The sequence below is a fragment of the Cebus imitator genome, unplaced genomic scaffold, assembly GCF_001604975.1.
Source record: "Cebus imitator isolate Cc_AM_T3 unplaced genomic scaffold, Cebus_imitator-1.0 Scaffold112, whole genome shotgun sequence".
NCBI lineage: Eukaryota > Metazoa > Chordata > Mammalia > Primates > Cebidae > Cebus > Cebus imitator.
Window position 1 is genome coordinate 3,964,048 of NW_016107427.1, and position 13,591 is coordinate 3,977,638.

Genomic DNA, 13,591 nt, shown 5'->3' on the forward strand with positions numbered 1-13,591 from the left:
GAATGTGAGAGATGTGGAGAGTGGGGCAGTCAGGGCTGAGGCATGGGGTGGACATGGGAAGTGGGTGGAGGTGCAAAGGTCTGTACGTAACAGGCAGCCACTCCCAGAGAGCACCTGCTGCAGAGCAGACCGGAACAACGCCTAGCAAAGGTCAGGCATGACTGTTCAGGCCAAGCACGATGAGCTGGTTCTCTGTCTCCATGGGCGCCCAAGGCTGCTGTCCTCTCTCCCTGTGCCATCATGGGCGCCCAAGGCTGCTGTCCTCTCTCCGTGTGCCATCCTCTGCTGTCTCCTTTCCATGGCCATTGACCCCAAGGGAACTTCCCGATGAGCCTGTTGCCTGCTAGGCTCTGTCTCCAAGTCTGTTTCCTGGGGACCCGCCGGCAGCTCTGCCACCCTCCCAGAGCAGAGAAACCAGAAGTAACTGAGCAGTGCTGATGTCACGTGGCCATCGCAAGGTCAAGCTTCTTCCCCTCACGTATGAAGTCCATTCTCTTCCTCCCACCTGAAGTTCCTGCCAGTCCTGCCCCAAGTGCTATGGCTGCTCTGGCCATCTTGGTGGTCTCTCCTTTGTGGGTGGTGCCCAGTGGTCCTCAGCAGGTCTGGACAGACCCCTTCTGGACTGGAGACCTATGAAAAAGAAAGGCAAGTCATTCACTTCTCCTACCCCTTTACTATGAAATGCTGGAGCAGGGACAATAGCAGCCAGCCGCCATTCAGAGAGGGACAGAATGGTGGGCATGTGGCAACCATGGAATGCGGCCATCCTGAGGTCCCAGCATGGTGGAGGACGCTCCTTGGAGTGGCCCTGGCTCTCCTCCCTAGGCAGGCCCCTGTCCGTGTTTTCAGTGGTGGCAGCTGGCCCTTCCTTTGCTCTGCCCCCTGGGCCACCTGCACCCCAGGCACTGGAGACTCCCGCTTTCTTGGCCTCTCTGCCACTCCTCAAAGAATGGGAGCCTCGGGTTATTCTTATGTTCTCAAACAATCACAAATACACTCTGTGAATTCACCTGCTGGGGAATATGTATTTGTAACCCCCACATCAATACTCGGGGCATCTGGGTCACTGGACACACACAGGGAGGGGAAAGTTTGAGACATGAGAAGTGCATGTTCCCAGGTGAGGTCGGACACAGTGACATTCTGCCTTCTCGTTCCAGCTCACCCTGTAAACATGGGTCTTTCCATGGTCTCCTTAGTGCCATTGTTTTTGTGTGTCGTGGTTTTGCTGTCTAAGATGGCCCAAGCATTGTGCTTAAGTGGTCCTAAGCACAAGGAAGCCGGCAGCCATGCGCCAGACAGAGAAAAAAGGCTTCTTAGTGAAGCTTCAATGTTAATGAGTCAATAATATTACACAGGTGTCTTCAAACAGAAGCACACGTAAAACAAGGTCATGTGTGGACCGATGAAAATTTAGTGAGCAGAGCTCTCAGGAACGTTAGCCCTGTCTTTCTTCTAGGAGCACGGCTCATTCTCTAATTCTGAGTTCACAGTGACTTTTTAGAACATGAACTGCTGCAGATAATGATAATCAAAGATTTTCTTCTAGGTTTATAGGTTCTTTGGTGTTTTCATCCTCTTAAAAATGCTGTTGGTTTGGCTTCTCACTGAAATTATGCAGAGGGATGATTGCAGGCCTCTTGAGGCTACAGCGCTTACGTGGGAATGTAATATCCTGTATCTGCTTTTCCCGAGCCATTGCGTCCACCTGACATGGTTCACCTCGCTCCATTCAGGCACTGTGATATTGTTTTATTTATATATGTTCATAATATATGTATGTATACATATGAGTATATATATGTAGGGGTTAAGGTTACTGAGCTAGGGTTGAGTTTCCTAAGAGCTCTGGTCACTAAATTTTCGTCAATCCACACATGACTTTGCATACATATATATTTATATATATACTTATATGTGTAAGTACATATACGCATGGGAGTTTTGTCCATAGTTCCTGGCTCGTAACTCCCACAGCCCTTGTTACAACAAATGGGATCTCTCTTCCTAACCATCTTCTGCCCTCTTTTCACTTGTCCAAGGCAGAACTCTAATCTGCTTGTGGGTCATAAGCTCCTCATTCCAGAGGGTGTCCTGCCCCACACGTTGGAGGAGGGAACGCTGCCCGGAAAAGCCAAGAAGAATATGACCAGGCAGCCTCGCTGGGTTTAAGGCCATATCCCTTTGGTCCAATCACATTTCTACATGGCTGTCAATCGCGTGCATCCCATGAGTCTCCATGACAGGGCTCTTCAGGATAGCTGAGCATAGGCCACGTGGAGGCTCCTGGAGCTGGGCCCTGGGGAGGCCATGGAAGTGCTGTGCCCCTTCCATACCTTGCCCTATGTGTTTCTTCATCTGTATCTTTTGCAATGCCCTTTATAACAAAGTGGTAAACATAAGAGTTTCCCTGAGTTCTGTGAGCTGCTCCAGCAAATTAATCAAACCTAAAGATGGGGTTGTGGGAACCCTGATTTGTAGCCAGTTGGTCGGAAGTTCCAGAAGCCCAGACTTTAACTGGTGTCTGAAGTGGGAGAGGGGCAGTCTTGGGGACAGAGCCGTCATCCTGTGGGATCTGAGCTTTCTCTAGGTAGACAGCGTCAGGATAAAATTACAGGACACCCAGCCAGTGTCTGCTGCAGAGCTGACTGCTTGCTTGCTGGTGGGGAGAAAGGTCACAGAAGCCTTCTGTGTTGAATGATAAAAAAAAAGTTTTGAGTTTTTTCTTAAGAGATATGCTGGAAATGGATGTGAGTTCGTGCCTTAATTTCCCTCTTGAAGACGCTGAGCTTTCCTGGCCTGCTGTTGCTTCAGGCATCTCTCCATTTTACCATTTTGCTGTCAGTGTTGGAAAAGCTGCTGTCTAGTCCAGCACGTTCCTGAATTTAACCCTCCATTCTCTTTCATCCCGGCTTACAAACTACAGAATTGTTTTCTGAGTGCATCACTTCCTTATAATCCAAAGGCAGCCAGCACACGTTACTACCAACATCATTTCCAGGCCCCTCCTCCGGAACTGTGATTTTGTTAGGTGTGAGATAGGCTTCCCACGGTGTCACGGGCACGGTGTTGTCAACGAGCCACCACTGCCCTCCAAGCACCATCCCGCCTCCCCATGGCCGTCCTGTCACATCACCGTCCTGTCACCGGTTACTGGGTATCTACTGGGCTGGGGACTCTGCCTCACGCTGCCACTCCTGGACCAGGCTCACCCAGCCGCTGACATGTCGGACAGCGCCAGTCCCCATGGCCAAGGGGAAAGGGCTCTGCCACATGACCCATGCCCAGCCCAGAAGGGACACGTGTCAGAATGCAGGCCAACATGATAGGATAGGAGGCTGCGAGTGGAGTTGCTGCAGGAGCCTAGAAGGGGTGAGCATTGGGAACACTTGGCAGAAAGCCAGTGATGGCCACCGAGGCCTGTAGAAATGGGGTTTCCTTAGAGGACTTGAGGGAGCAGGCCTGCTTGATGCATGCCTGGGGTGAGGGGACTGAGCCCCACAGCATGGGCCTGCAAGGTGTCTGGAGGGCAAACACTCGGTCCTGCCCCGCCCCACTCCACTGCGCAGGGTGGTGTCTGGATGGTGGCAACCCTCAGCTCACAGGCTGCAGCAAGCCTGGGCACGGACACGCTCAAAGACCTGAGAGCACTCAGCGTTCCCTCCAACACCCTGCTTCGAGGATCCCAATCCAGGCAGCAGTCCTATATTTCGGTTCCAGCATAGTTTGGGAACGCTGGATGTGCTCAGCCCGGCCTGCTTCCCACGCTCACTTGCAAATGGCTGGGGAGGCTTTGGAAGAGAGCTGGGTCTCTCCTGCAGGGTGACAGCAGTGCCATCAACCTGCCACCGAGTGGAGGCCCTCCAGGAGTTCCCCATCCTGATTGAATCCCACCCCGGCTCCTCTGAGTCATTGGCGCTTGGCTGGTTTTCTTGCATTTCATATAATTTGCAGGCACGGATTTATCATTTCCCCCTCTTGGCAGTCTGGAGACATTCATTTTTTTTTTTCATTTTATACTGCAGTTTCTAAAAATAAAGTTAGTGGCAACTTCAATTTCTTACTCATTTCTCTCCTCCTTCAGTAGGAGGCGAGGGGATTTATAAAGTCCTGCTGCTGAGGGGACGCCAGAGGACAGAGCACTTGTGGCCTAGTTCTCTCTCAAGGGTCCACCCTCCTGCCTTGTCCCGATGGCATGCATGTGATCACCTGGGGACAGGCCAGGCAGGGCTCTCTCCCTCCTGCTGTGGGCTCGGCTACCAGGCAGAACCAGCATCCCGAGGGCTCCGATCAGGCCCTAGCCCGGAGGCCTGCGCTGCGTGAAGTAACGTGGGCTGTTGGGGCAGCAGTGGCTTCGTTTGTCTGGAAAGTGGAGAAGCCTGGCCATCTTTGCTCACAGTGCAGGAGGCTGGAGAAAGGCCGTGTGACACAGCAGCATAGTTTGGGTGCGATGGTATGACCCAATAATCTGCTTAAAAATACATAACAAGGCCGGGCACGGTGGCTCACGCCTGTTACCCCAGCACTTTGGGAGGCTGAGGAGGGTGGATTGCCTGAGGCCAGAAGTTCGAGACTAGCCTGGCCAACATCGTGAAACCCGTCTCTACAAAAATACAAAAATTAGCTGGGCGTGTTGGCACATGCCTATAATTCCAGCTGTTTGGGAGGCTGAGGCAGGAGAATCACTTGAACCCGGAGGCAGAGGTTGCAGTGAGCTGAGATGGTGTGACTGCACTCCAGCCTGGGTGACAGAGTAAGACATCCTCTCTCAAAAAAAAAAAAAAAAAAAAAAACATAACGAGATAAGATGAAAATGAAAGCTTAAATGGTGGGGCAGATTTGAAGCAGGAAATGCAGGCTGCTGATAGCTGTTGAGGCTGGGGGATGGGAAGCAGAGCTTATTAAGCTGTCTATTTTTATGTACTCATGAGAATTCCCATAGTAAGAAAATGTGAAAAGAAAATCATAAAACGAAATCACAAGGAAGCCCGGTTTGTTGCAGCCTTTTTTGGGCTGGAGTTGGGTGAGTTTGGGCTTCCCAGCAAGCTCGAGAAAAGGACCAAGGTCAGACTTGTGGCCCGGGGTCCTGGCCCTGAGCATGGACTCGAGCGAGGCTTGGCTCCCACCTCTGAGCCGTGGACGCGGTGTCTGGGTCCTGGCCCTGAGCGTGGACTCGAGCGAGGCTTGGCTCCCACCTCTGAGCCGTGGACGCGGTGTCTGGGTCCTGGCCCTGAGCGTGGACTCGAGCGAGGCTTGGCTCCCACCCCTGAGCCGTGGACGCGGTGTCTGGGTCCTGACTCTGCGTCAACCACAGCATGGCTTTGGGAGCTGACGCAGGTCAACCTCTGTGAGCCTCTGTTTCTCTACTTCTTACTAAAAGGTGGGGACATGGAGGTCTCACAGGGAGTGCCAGGAAGAGTGGGTGGTAGACGGGTGGAGAGAGGGTGCCCCATGAATGTCCTCTCGCCCCCACCCTCCCTCCCTGGCCAGCCCTGTCCCCGGAGCCCCCGCTCCTGCCCTCCTTATTTTCTGTCCCGAAGCCCAGGGCGGCTCTGGATACATCTGATTTCTTGTTCCTCATTAGGTGTGACAGGTGAAGCCAGAGGACCCTCTGACCCCCAGGATGACTGCAGTGCCAGGAGGGGTTTGCCGGGGTGTGGTGTGGGGGGCATCGTGGCCCAGCGGGGGGCAGGGGCTGGGGTCCCCTGAGCTCCGGATATTCAAGCTGAGGTGCGGACGGGATGGGACAGGATGTGCTCCTCCACCGGGTGGACTTCGGTGAGCTGGGGCTGGGGGGCCCTCTTGTGGCAACGGAGAGCCTGGGTTCTACGTGACAAACCGAAACCTGGGAGCAGCTTTTCAGGAGCCCGGGCAGACGCAGCTCACCGACGCCCTGAGGCCGCCAGCCCAGCAGGCTGCAGGGAGCTCTGGATCTGCAGGCGGTGGCCAAGGCCTGGCACACTCACCCAGCACCCACCCTGCAATCTGTGGCGGTGGCCGAGGTCCTGGAGCACCTAGAGGCGCCCTCCCAGGTGGGTGCCAAAGGAGCCTCTGCAGACACAGCACTGGGCGTCCAGGGCTCCCGGCAATCGAAGCACAGGGTCAGCTTGGGCTGTAGCATAGATGAGCGCAGACATAGGCTGCCTTTACAAAGGGCAGAGCCCCGGCCGGAACCCCTGGGTCTGGTCTCCATGGCCGCCTTGGGGGCCTTAGTTTCCTTATCTGTTACATGGCCTCTCAAGCTGCTGCCGGCTCTCAATGGCTATTATTGGACCAAAGTTGAACCTGTAACTCTTCTCAGAGAAGTGGCTTTCCTTCTGGTCCTCCCATTTCCTACTCACTTTCCACAATTTTCCATTGGCATCTCCCTCCAACCCCTTCAGTGCCCATTATCAGAGTCACCCCCTAGGGCTCATCATCAGCCATGCCTGCCCAGTCTCCAGAACCTCTGCTCCCAGGACCTCACCCACCCCCTGTCTGTCCGGATCAGCCCCCAGAGAGCCTTTGAGCCACTGGGCCCACTCCCTCCTTGCTCATTCCATCATCCACCTCTTCACCAGCCCGAGACCAGGCTTGGGTTCCTGGGCCACCAGCCTCATCTCTCCTCTCATGCTCCTGTCCCTTGTCCCTACAGCTCTAGTGGTACGGAAAACCCTGATCCTGCTGAAATGGGTGAAAGCAGCGACCCTCTGTGGCCTGTGCTCATGGACTTCCTTCCTGGACCTCCTCCAGGGTCTAGAATGGCCTTTCCTTAGATCTGTGGGGTTCAAGCGATCATGCCCTTAGCCCTTCCTCGAAGATGACCGTCAATACACAGTCTACACACCTGTTCCTGCCCCCTGGCTGCTTCACTGTTCCTTTGTCATCTACTGCTCCCCTAGACTCGACTCCAGGGGGCGATTTGGCTTTTCCGGTTTATCACCGTTTCCCTGCACTTTCAGGGCTCAGTGATCTGAGTATGCTGAATGAATGAATGAACAAATGCACGCCACCCTTCCACCACCAGGTTTGGAATCATGGCTCTGGATTTGGGTACATTTTACAACACCAGGCACCCGAGGGGTGTCTTCCTGGGGTGGCTGCAGAGTGGGCGGTTCTGAAAGCAGAGCTTCTAGAGCTGGTGACCTTGCTGTCCCTAAGGCTGTGGTAGGATTGGGGGCTCACAGAGTGGCTGCTTTTCCCTGTGTTGTGCAGGTGCCCTCCTCTCAGTTCTGCCTGTGGCGCCCTGGCCTGGCGCGGGTCCCCCTCTGAGCTCAGCGCTGCTTTTCCCTCTGCTTCTCCTCCTTGCTGACTGCAAGGTGCATGATGAGGAAGGTCCTTCCCATGGGGTCCCCTTCCCTTCCTGTGTCTTGGGTCTGTTTCCCGGGAAGGTGTTACTCCCCCTGCTGACGAAGTGGTGCCGAAAGCGTCCGAGAGACTCCAAACTCCTCAGGCTGATGGTGAGCTGGTGTAGACAGAGGTGTTTCCAGCCTTTACCCAGCCCTTCTACTCATGTAATTTTCCCAGCAGCTCCAAGAGCAGCCAAGGCCCAGCTAAGGTTTTTGTTTTTATCTTTATTTATTTATTTATTTTCTGATATGCAGGCAAAATATCTGCTTTGTTTTTTGAAAGAGAGAAAGGGGGAGAGGGAACAGGAGTCTTGCTCTATTGCCCAGGCTGGAATGCAATCTAAAAATAAGTATTAAAAACCTCTTTTATGCCGATAATTGTCCTTAACAGCAGAGACAGGAAGGAATAAGGGAAGAAAATAACAAACAGCCAACCAATATTTCATTTAAGTCTCTGAAATGCTATGTAAATGATGAAGAGTGATTTACTTCCAATTATGTGGTCACTTTCAAAATAGGTGTAATATGATACTGAGAAAAACATATGTTCTATGGACCTGGGGTGAGGAATTCTATAAATATTCACTGAATTTACTTGTTCCAGGTCTGAGTTCAAATCATAGATGTCCCTGTTAATTTTCTATCTCGTTGATCCGTCGAATATTAACAATGTGGTGTCAAAGTCTCCCGCTATTACTGTGCGGGAGTCCAAGTCTCTTTATAAGTCATTGAGAACTTGTCTTATGTATATCTGGGTGTTCCTATATTGGGTGCGTATATATTTATGATCATTGACTCCTGTTGTTGCATTGATCCTTTTACCATTATGTAATGCCCTTCTTTGTTTCTTTTAGTCCTTGTTACTATTAAAGTCTATTTTGTCAGAGATGAAAGCTACAACTCCTGTTTTCCTTTCTTTTTTTTTTTTTTTGCTCTGCATTTGATTGGTAAGTCTTCCACCAACCCTTTGTTTTGAGTCTTTTGTGTCCTTGCTTGTGAGATGGATCTGGGTACAGCGAACCGATGGGTTTTGACTTTTTATTCAATTTGCCTGTCTGTGTTTTTGATCGGGGCATTTAATCCATTTAAATTTAAGATTAATATTGATATTTGTGAGTTTAATATTATCGTTTAATGCTAGCTGGCTATTTTGCCCATTAGTTGATACAGATTCTTCATTATGGAGATACTCTTTACCTTTTGGTAAGTTTTTGGGATGACTGATATTCGTTGTTCCTTTATGTGTATGGTGCTTCTTTCAGAAGCTCTTGTAAAGCAGGCCTGGTGGTGATGAAATCTCTGAGTGCTTGCTTGTTCGTGAAAGATTTTATTTTTCCTTCATTTATGAAGCTTAATTTGGCTGGATATGAGATTCTGGGTTGAAAATTCTTTTCTTTGAGGATATTGAATATTGACCCCCACTCTCTTCTAGTTTGTAGGGTTTCAGCTGAGAGATCTGCTGTGAGTCTGATAGGCTTCCCTTTGTGGGTAACCTGACCTTTCTCTCTGGCTGCCCTTAGAATTTTCTCCTTTATTTCAACCCTGGTGACTCTAACGATTATGTGTCTTGGGGTTGCTCTACTTGAGGAATATCTTTGTGGTGTTCTCTGTATTACCTGAAGTTGAGTATTTTCCTGCCTTACTAGGATAGGAAAGTTTTCCTGAATAATATCCTGAAGAATATTTTCCAGCTTGGATTCATTCTCTTCATGACATTCAGGTACACCTATCAAACGTAAATTAGGTCTTTTCACATAGTCCCATATTTCTTGGAGACTTTGCTTATTCCGTTTTACTCTTTCTTCTCTAATCTTGTCTTCTCGTTTCATTTCATTCAGCTGGTCTTCGACCTCTGATATCCTTTCTTGTGCTTGATCAATTTGACTGTTAAAACCTGTGCATACTTCGCAGCGTTCTCGTATTGTATTCTTCAGTTCCATTAATTCACTTATATTCCCCTCTAAATTGTCTATTCTCGTTAGGATTTTGTCAAACCTTTTTTCAAGGTTCTCAGTTTCTTTACATTGGGCTAGAACATGTTCTTTTAACTCACAGAAGTTTCTTATTATCCACCTTCTGAAGCCTAAATCTGTTAATGGAACGCACTCGTTCTCCATCAGGCCTTGTTCCCTTGTTGATGAGGAACTGTGATTCCCTGCAGAGGGAGAGGCATTCTGATTTTGGGTATTCTCAGCCTTTTTATGCTGGTTTCTTCCCATCATTGTAAATTTATCCACCTGTCTTCTTAGTAATTACCGACTTTCAAATTAGGTCTCTGAGTGGACCTCCAACTTGTTGATTCCCAGCACCAGAATCTGAGCAACCCACTGCGCCGGCCAAAACAGCGTCGTTAAGATTCGTGGTGCTTTTCTGCCCAGGAATCTCTGGTCTGGCTTCCCTCTTGAGTCCCTTTTTCAGCTGAATAGGCGACTCTGCCTTCTTGGAGCTCCAAATGTCTGCCAAAAGGGGACCCAGTCCCGTTTACTCTGCACCAAGAACCACCGCTCGGGGCGCCGGCAAAACCGCCAGGCCGGCCACAAGAGTCGCGCTGGCGATCAGTGGGGCTCCTCCGCTGGGAATCTCCTGGTCCGTGAGCAACAAAAATTCGTCTGAAAGTGTGGCGTCCTCTTGTTCTCTATGCTTTCACTGGGAGCCACAATCCTGAGCTGCTAGTAGTCGGCCATCTTGGATCTATCCAGGTTTTTGTTTTTACCAGGAGTAAATACAAAGAAATGTTAGGAACTTGCTGAGTCACAAAAGGTGTGATGAGAGTCGGATATGCTGCACCTTCCTGCGCAGGAGGCCGGGGTAACACTGTCCCATCTGCAGATGTGGGGGGCACTCCGTGAGAGCCCCGGGGCTTTGCTGCCAATAGCAGGTGGATGAGGAAGAGGGCATGGGGATGTGGAAGGAGAAAGTCTTATTGAAAGCTGGTGCAAAAGGGAAAGAGAGGCCAAAGCAGCCCCAACTGTGGCCTGCCAGGGCCCCTGCTGTGGCCTGGTGGCTTCTGGACGTGACAGCCCAGCCGTGGTCCTGCTGGACATCTGTTTCCTGGGAGACTTGTCGGAGGCATGGGAGACCTGGTCCCTGGTCCGTAAGGATGCATAATTCTCAAGCCATGTTTTCATTTGAGAGATGCTGATTGTGAGTGTGGGCTGCTTCCCTGTGTTTCTGTAACGAGGGAATGGATTAGTGTGGAAGGAGAAGTCGGTCTATTTTTCACGTAGCTCTAGAATTTTAGTGCTCAAAGGCACGCTGGAGCCAATCTCCTTGAAAACTCTCATTTAAATGGAAGGGAAGGGGAATGATCACTTACCGGGTTGGAGTGGTCTTCTGGGGTGATGACACATGTTGACCTGGAGAGAGCTGGTGGCTGCACAACATTGTGAACGTGCCAATCACCACTGATCCCTAGGCTTTGAAATGATTATTTGTATGTTATGTAGATTTCACCTCAGTTACAAAAGTAATAATAATAATAAAGTCCTTCAGAGTGGAAGAGGCTGCTCCTCCAGAGCCCTCAGCTCCTCCTGTTGGGCTCCCAGATGTCTGGGTGCGGCATCTCTGTGGCTGCGGCATCCGAGGGCCCTGGACCTCTTCAAGCCGCAGGGTGCAGGGACTCCTTAAGTGCACGTGCCATTTCTCAGCATCTCCACTCCAAGTTCCTTTTAGAAGCAGGTAGGGTGTGGATTTTAACAGTATCAGGATGTCCAATTCATGCCTCATTTTAGAATTTCAGAGAGACAGAACTGTCTTGGTTATTACCAAGTCAAGGAAAACGCGAATAGGTCACTCAGGACCAAGACACCGTCAAAGTCCTTGTTCACTGTGGGCCCAAATAACACGTGACATCCATTCACCGATCCTGTTTTGGTCAAAAACTGGCCTGGCTGCGGGCGTGGAAAGCAACAAAAATCTCAGGACGCCCTAACTTCTTATGCCAAAGGAAAGACGAAGCCTGGAGCATGAGTCACGCAATGCCGGGTCCATGTGGACGGCTGCCACTGGCAGGATGCCTCAGGCCAGGTCCCCGCAGGAAGGTGGAGGCCACAGCCGTCTCCAGGTGCCCCACGGAGCTTTCATTAGCACACTCTCTGCCAGCCTCCCATAATCAAGGACATGCCGATCATAACTTTAGGTGTGCAGGCCAGCTCCTAAAGCCCGAGTCTGCTCCATTCCATGCTGATCATGCCCTTTACAAGCCTGTCTTCCCAGGCAGGCCAAAGACAACACGAGATCAGGCGTTCCTCCGCCTACCCGGAGAAGTCTGCAAAGTGGATTCTTCCTTCACTCCCTTTTTCTCTTCTAACATTTACCTTATGCAAAGTGCAGATTTACTGGGTGCTAACTGAAGTCTCACAAGAATGTCACCATTCACCTTACCTCAGTGTATAAATACCAGACCTCTTGTAAGCCTCTTTGGAAAAACAGCCACACCTGTGTCTGTGGCTCGAGATTTTCCTGGACATGCCCGAAGCTGGCAGAGTAAACCTCGTTTGATTGAGATTTTTGCCTCAATCGCTTCTTTCAGTTACAAGGCCTGACGGTTAAGTGTGTCTGGGAGGATGTTGGGGACCAATTTCAAAAATCAAGAAATTCTCAACTGGCAAAGGGGGCTCCACTGCCTTCCACCCTTCCCCCACTGTCAATCCCAGCAGTCCAGGGCGCCGCCCCCCCGACTGTCTCGGGCAATGGTGTGCGCCCTGCCCTTGCCCTCAGTGGATTTTTTTTTTTTTTTTTTTTTTTGAGACAGAGTCTCACTCTGTTGCCCAGGCTGGAGTGCAGTGGCTCAGTCTTGGCTCACTGCAACCTCCACCTCCCAGGTTCAAGCGATTCTTCTGCCTCAGCCTCCTGAGCCTCCATGGACTTTCTCAGCTGCCTGGGATGTGGCCTGCTGTGCCCCTGTGTCCCGCTTGCTGCCCAGGGTCAATGCTTCAGGGTGGCCTGGGACTGGCTCTCCAGTAATGGACTCTCCTAGGAGGGTCAGGCCCTGGCGTCCTGCCTGAGGTGCCAGAAACACACTGCCTGTGTTCAGCAGCTGGAGTTAAATTCCAGCTCCCCAGGGTGTGGCAGGGAACAGGCTGCCCTTGGCCACCACTATGGGTGGCCCACGCCCCACACCGTCCCCATGTCTGGAGCTCACGGGCCCTCTTGGGAAGGGGCCAGCAACAAGAGTTGGCTTCAGAATGAGCAAGCGGCTCAGGACTTTGTCCTTCAGAGGCCCTTGGGTCTGTTCTCAGGGGCAGGGCCTGTTGGAACGCATGGGACAGGGAAGCCCATGAGGTGGCAGTCACCCCAAACTCAGTGAGGGGCACCATGGAGTCCCAAATGAACCGTTGCTCTCCTGACTCAGGCCCTGGGCTCTCTCAGCCAGGCCTCCTTCGGTTCCTGCTTCCATCCCAATGAGTTGTCATTCTGTGGGTCCACAGGACGGGCCTCACGGGCACATGGCCAGTGTAGTCACACAGTGCATGTGCCCCAAAGGGTTGTGTGGGTTGAGTGCTCCACCGTCACTATGTGGAGATTCTGAGAAGTGCTCTCTTTGCATCTGTGGTTTGCAAGGGAAGTCCAGGGGACAATGGAGCCAGCACTGGGGGACTGGAACCTTGGCTTTTAGGCGATTCTGACTCCACTGCCTCTCTGGGCAGGGCCTAGGTTGTGCTCCCACCCTTGCCCCCCTCCCTACCCTGGAAAGTGACCTGCCTACTGCCTGTGGTGTCTCTGGTGGGCCTGGCACCTGCCCCTGCCTGGGCAGGTGGTGCTACAGCCTCTTCCACTGCCCCCCAGGGACCTGGGGTGTCCTGTGCAGAGGCTGTGGATCAGTACGAGGCCTTGGGAAGGGAGGCGGCCTGGCGTGTTGGAGTCCCGTGGGGGACAGCCCGGGTGCCTTGTGGGCACAGCCTGCAAAGAATGTAGTGCCCTCACGCCTGCTTCTCACCCGGCCCTACTGTGCTCTGCTGAGTGGAGACTGGAGCCAACATTTGCAAAGTCCTGTGACCATTTAACACAGTGGTTTTATGGCTGTTGAATGGAATAATTTAAAAATCAGGGCTCATTTTTTTTCAGTTCATAGTTTATCAAGCAATTTAGATTTCTTGGGTTTTACAAGCTGGCTCTGGTCCCTCCTGGTCTGACTGAGACACACAGTACAGAAGCCACCAGGCACCTGTGCGCCTGGCAGCTCTGGGACTCTGAGGTGCATTCATTGTAGTTATTCCTACCCACAGACGGGCTGGAGAGCTGGAGTCCCACCTTGAGCTCTT

General features: G+C 51.6%; 1 protein-coding gene across 1 annotated transcript in view; it reads right to left on the reverse strand.

The window, feature by feature from the left end:
• Positions 1–287: 287 nt before the first annotated feature.
• SLC37A1 (solute carrier family 37 member 1) overlaps positions 288–13,591 on the reverse strand; it is a 78,276-nt gene continuing 64,972 nt past the window's right edge. Inside the window, exon 19 of the mRNA XM_037742054.1 lies at positions 288–630. Within this exon, the coding sequence (XP_037597982.1) occupies positions 475–630 (156 nt within the window). The 3' untranslated portion in view covers positions 288–474. The remainder of the gene's footprint in view (positions 631–13,591) is intronic.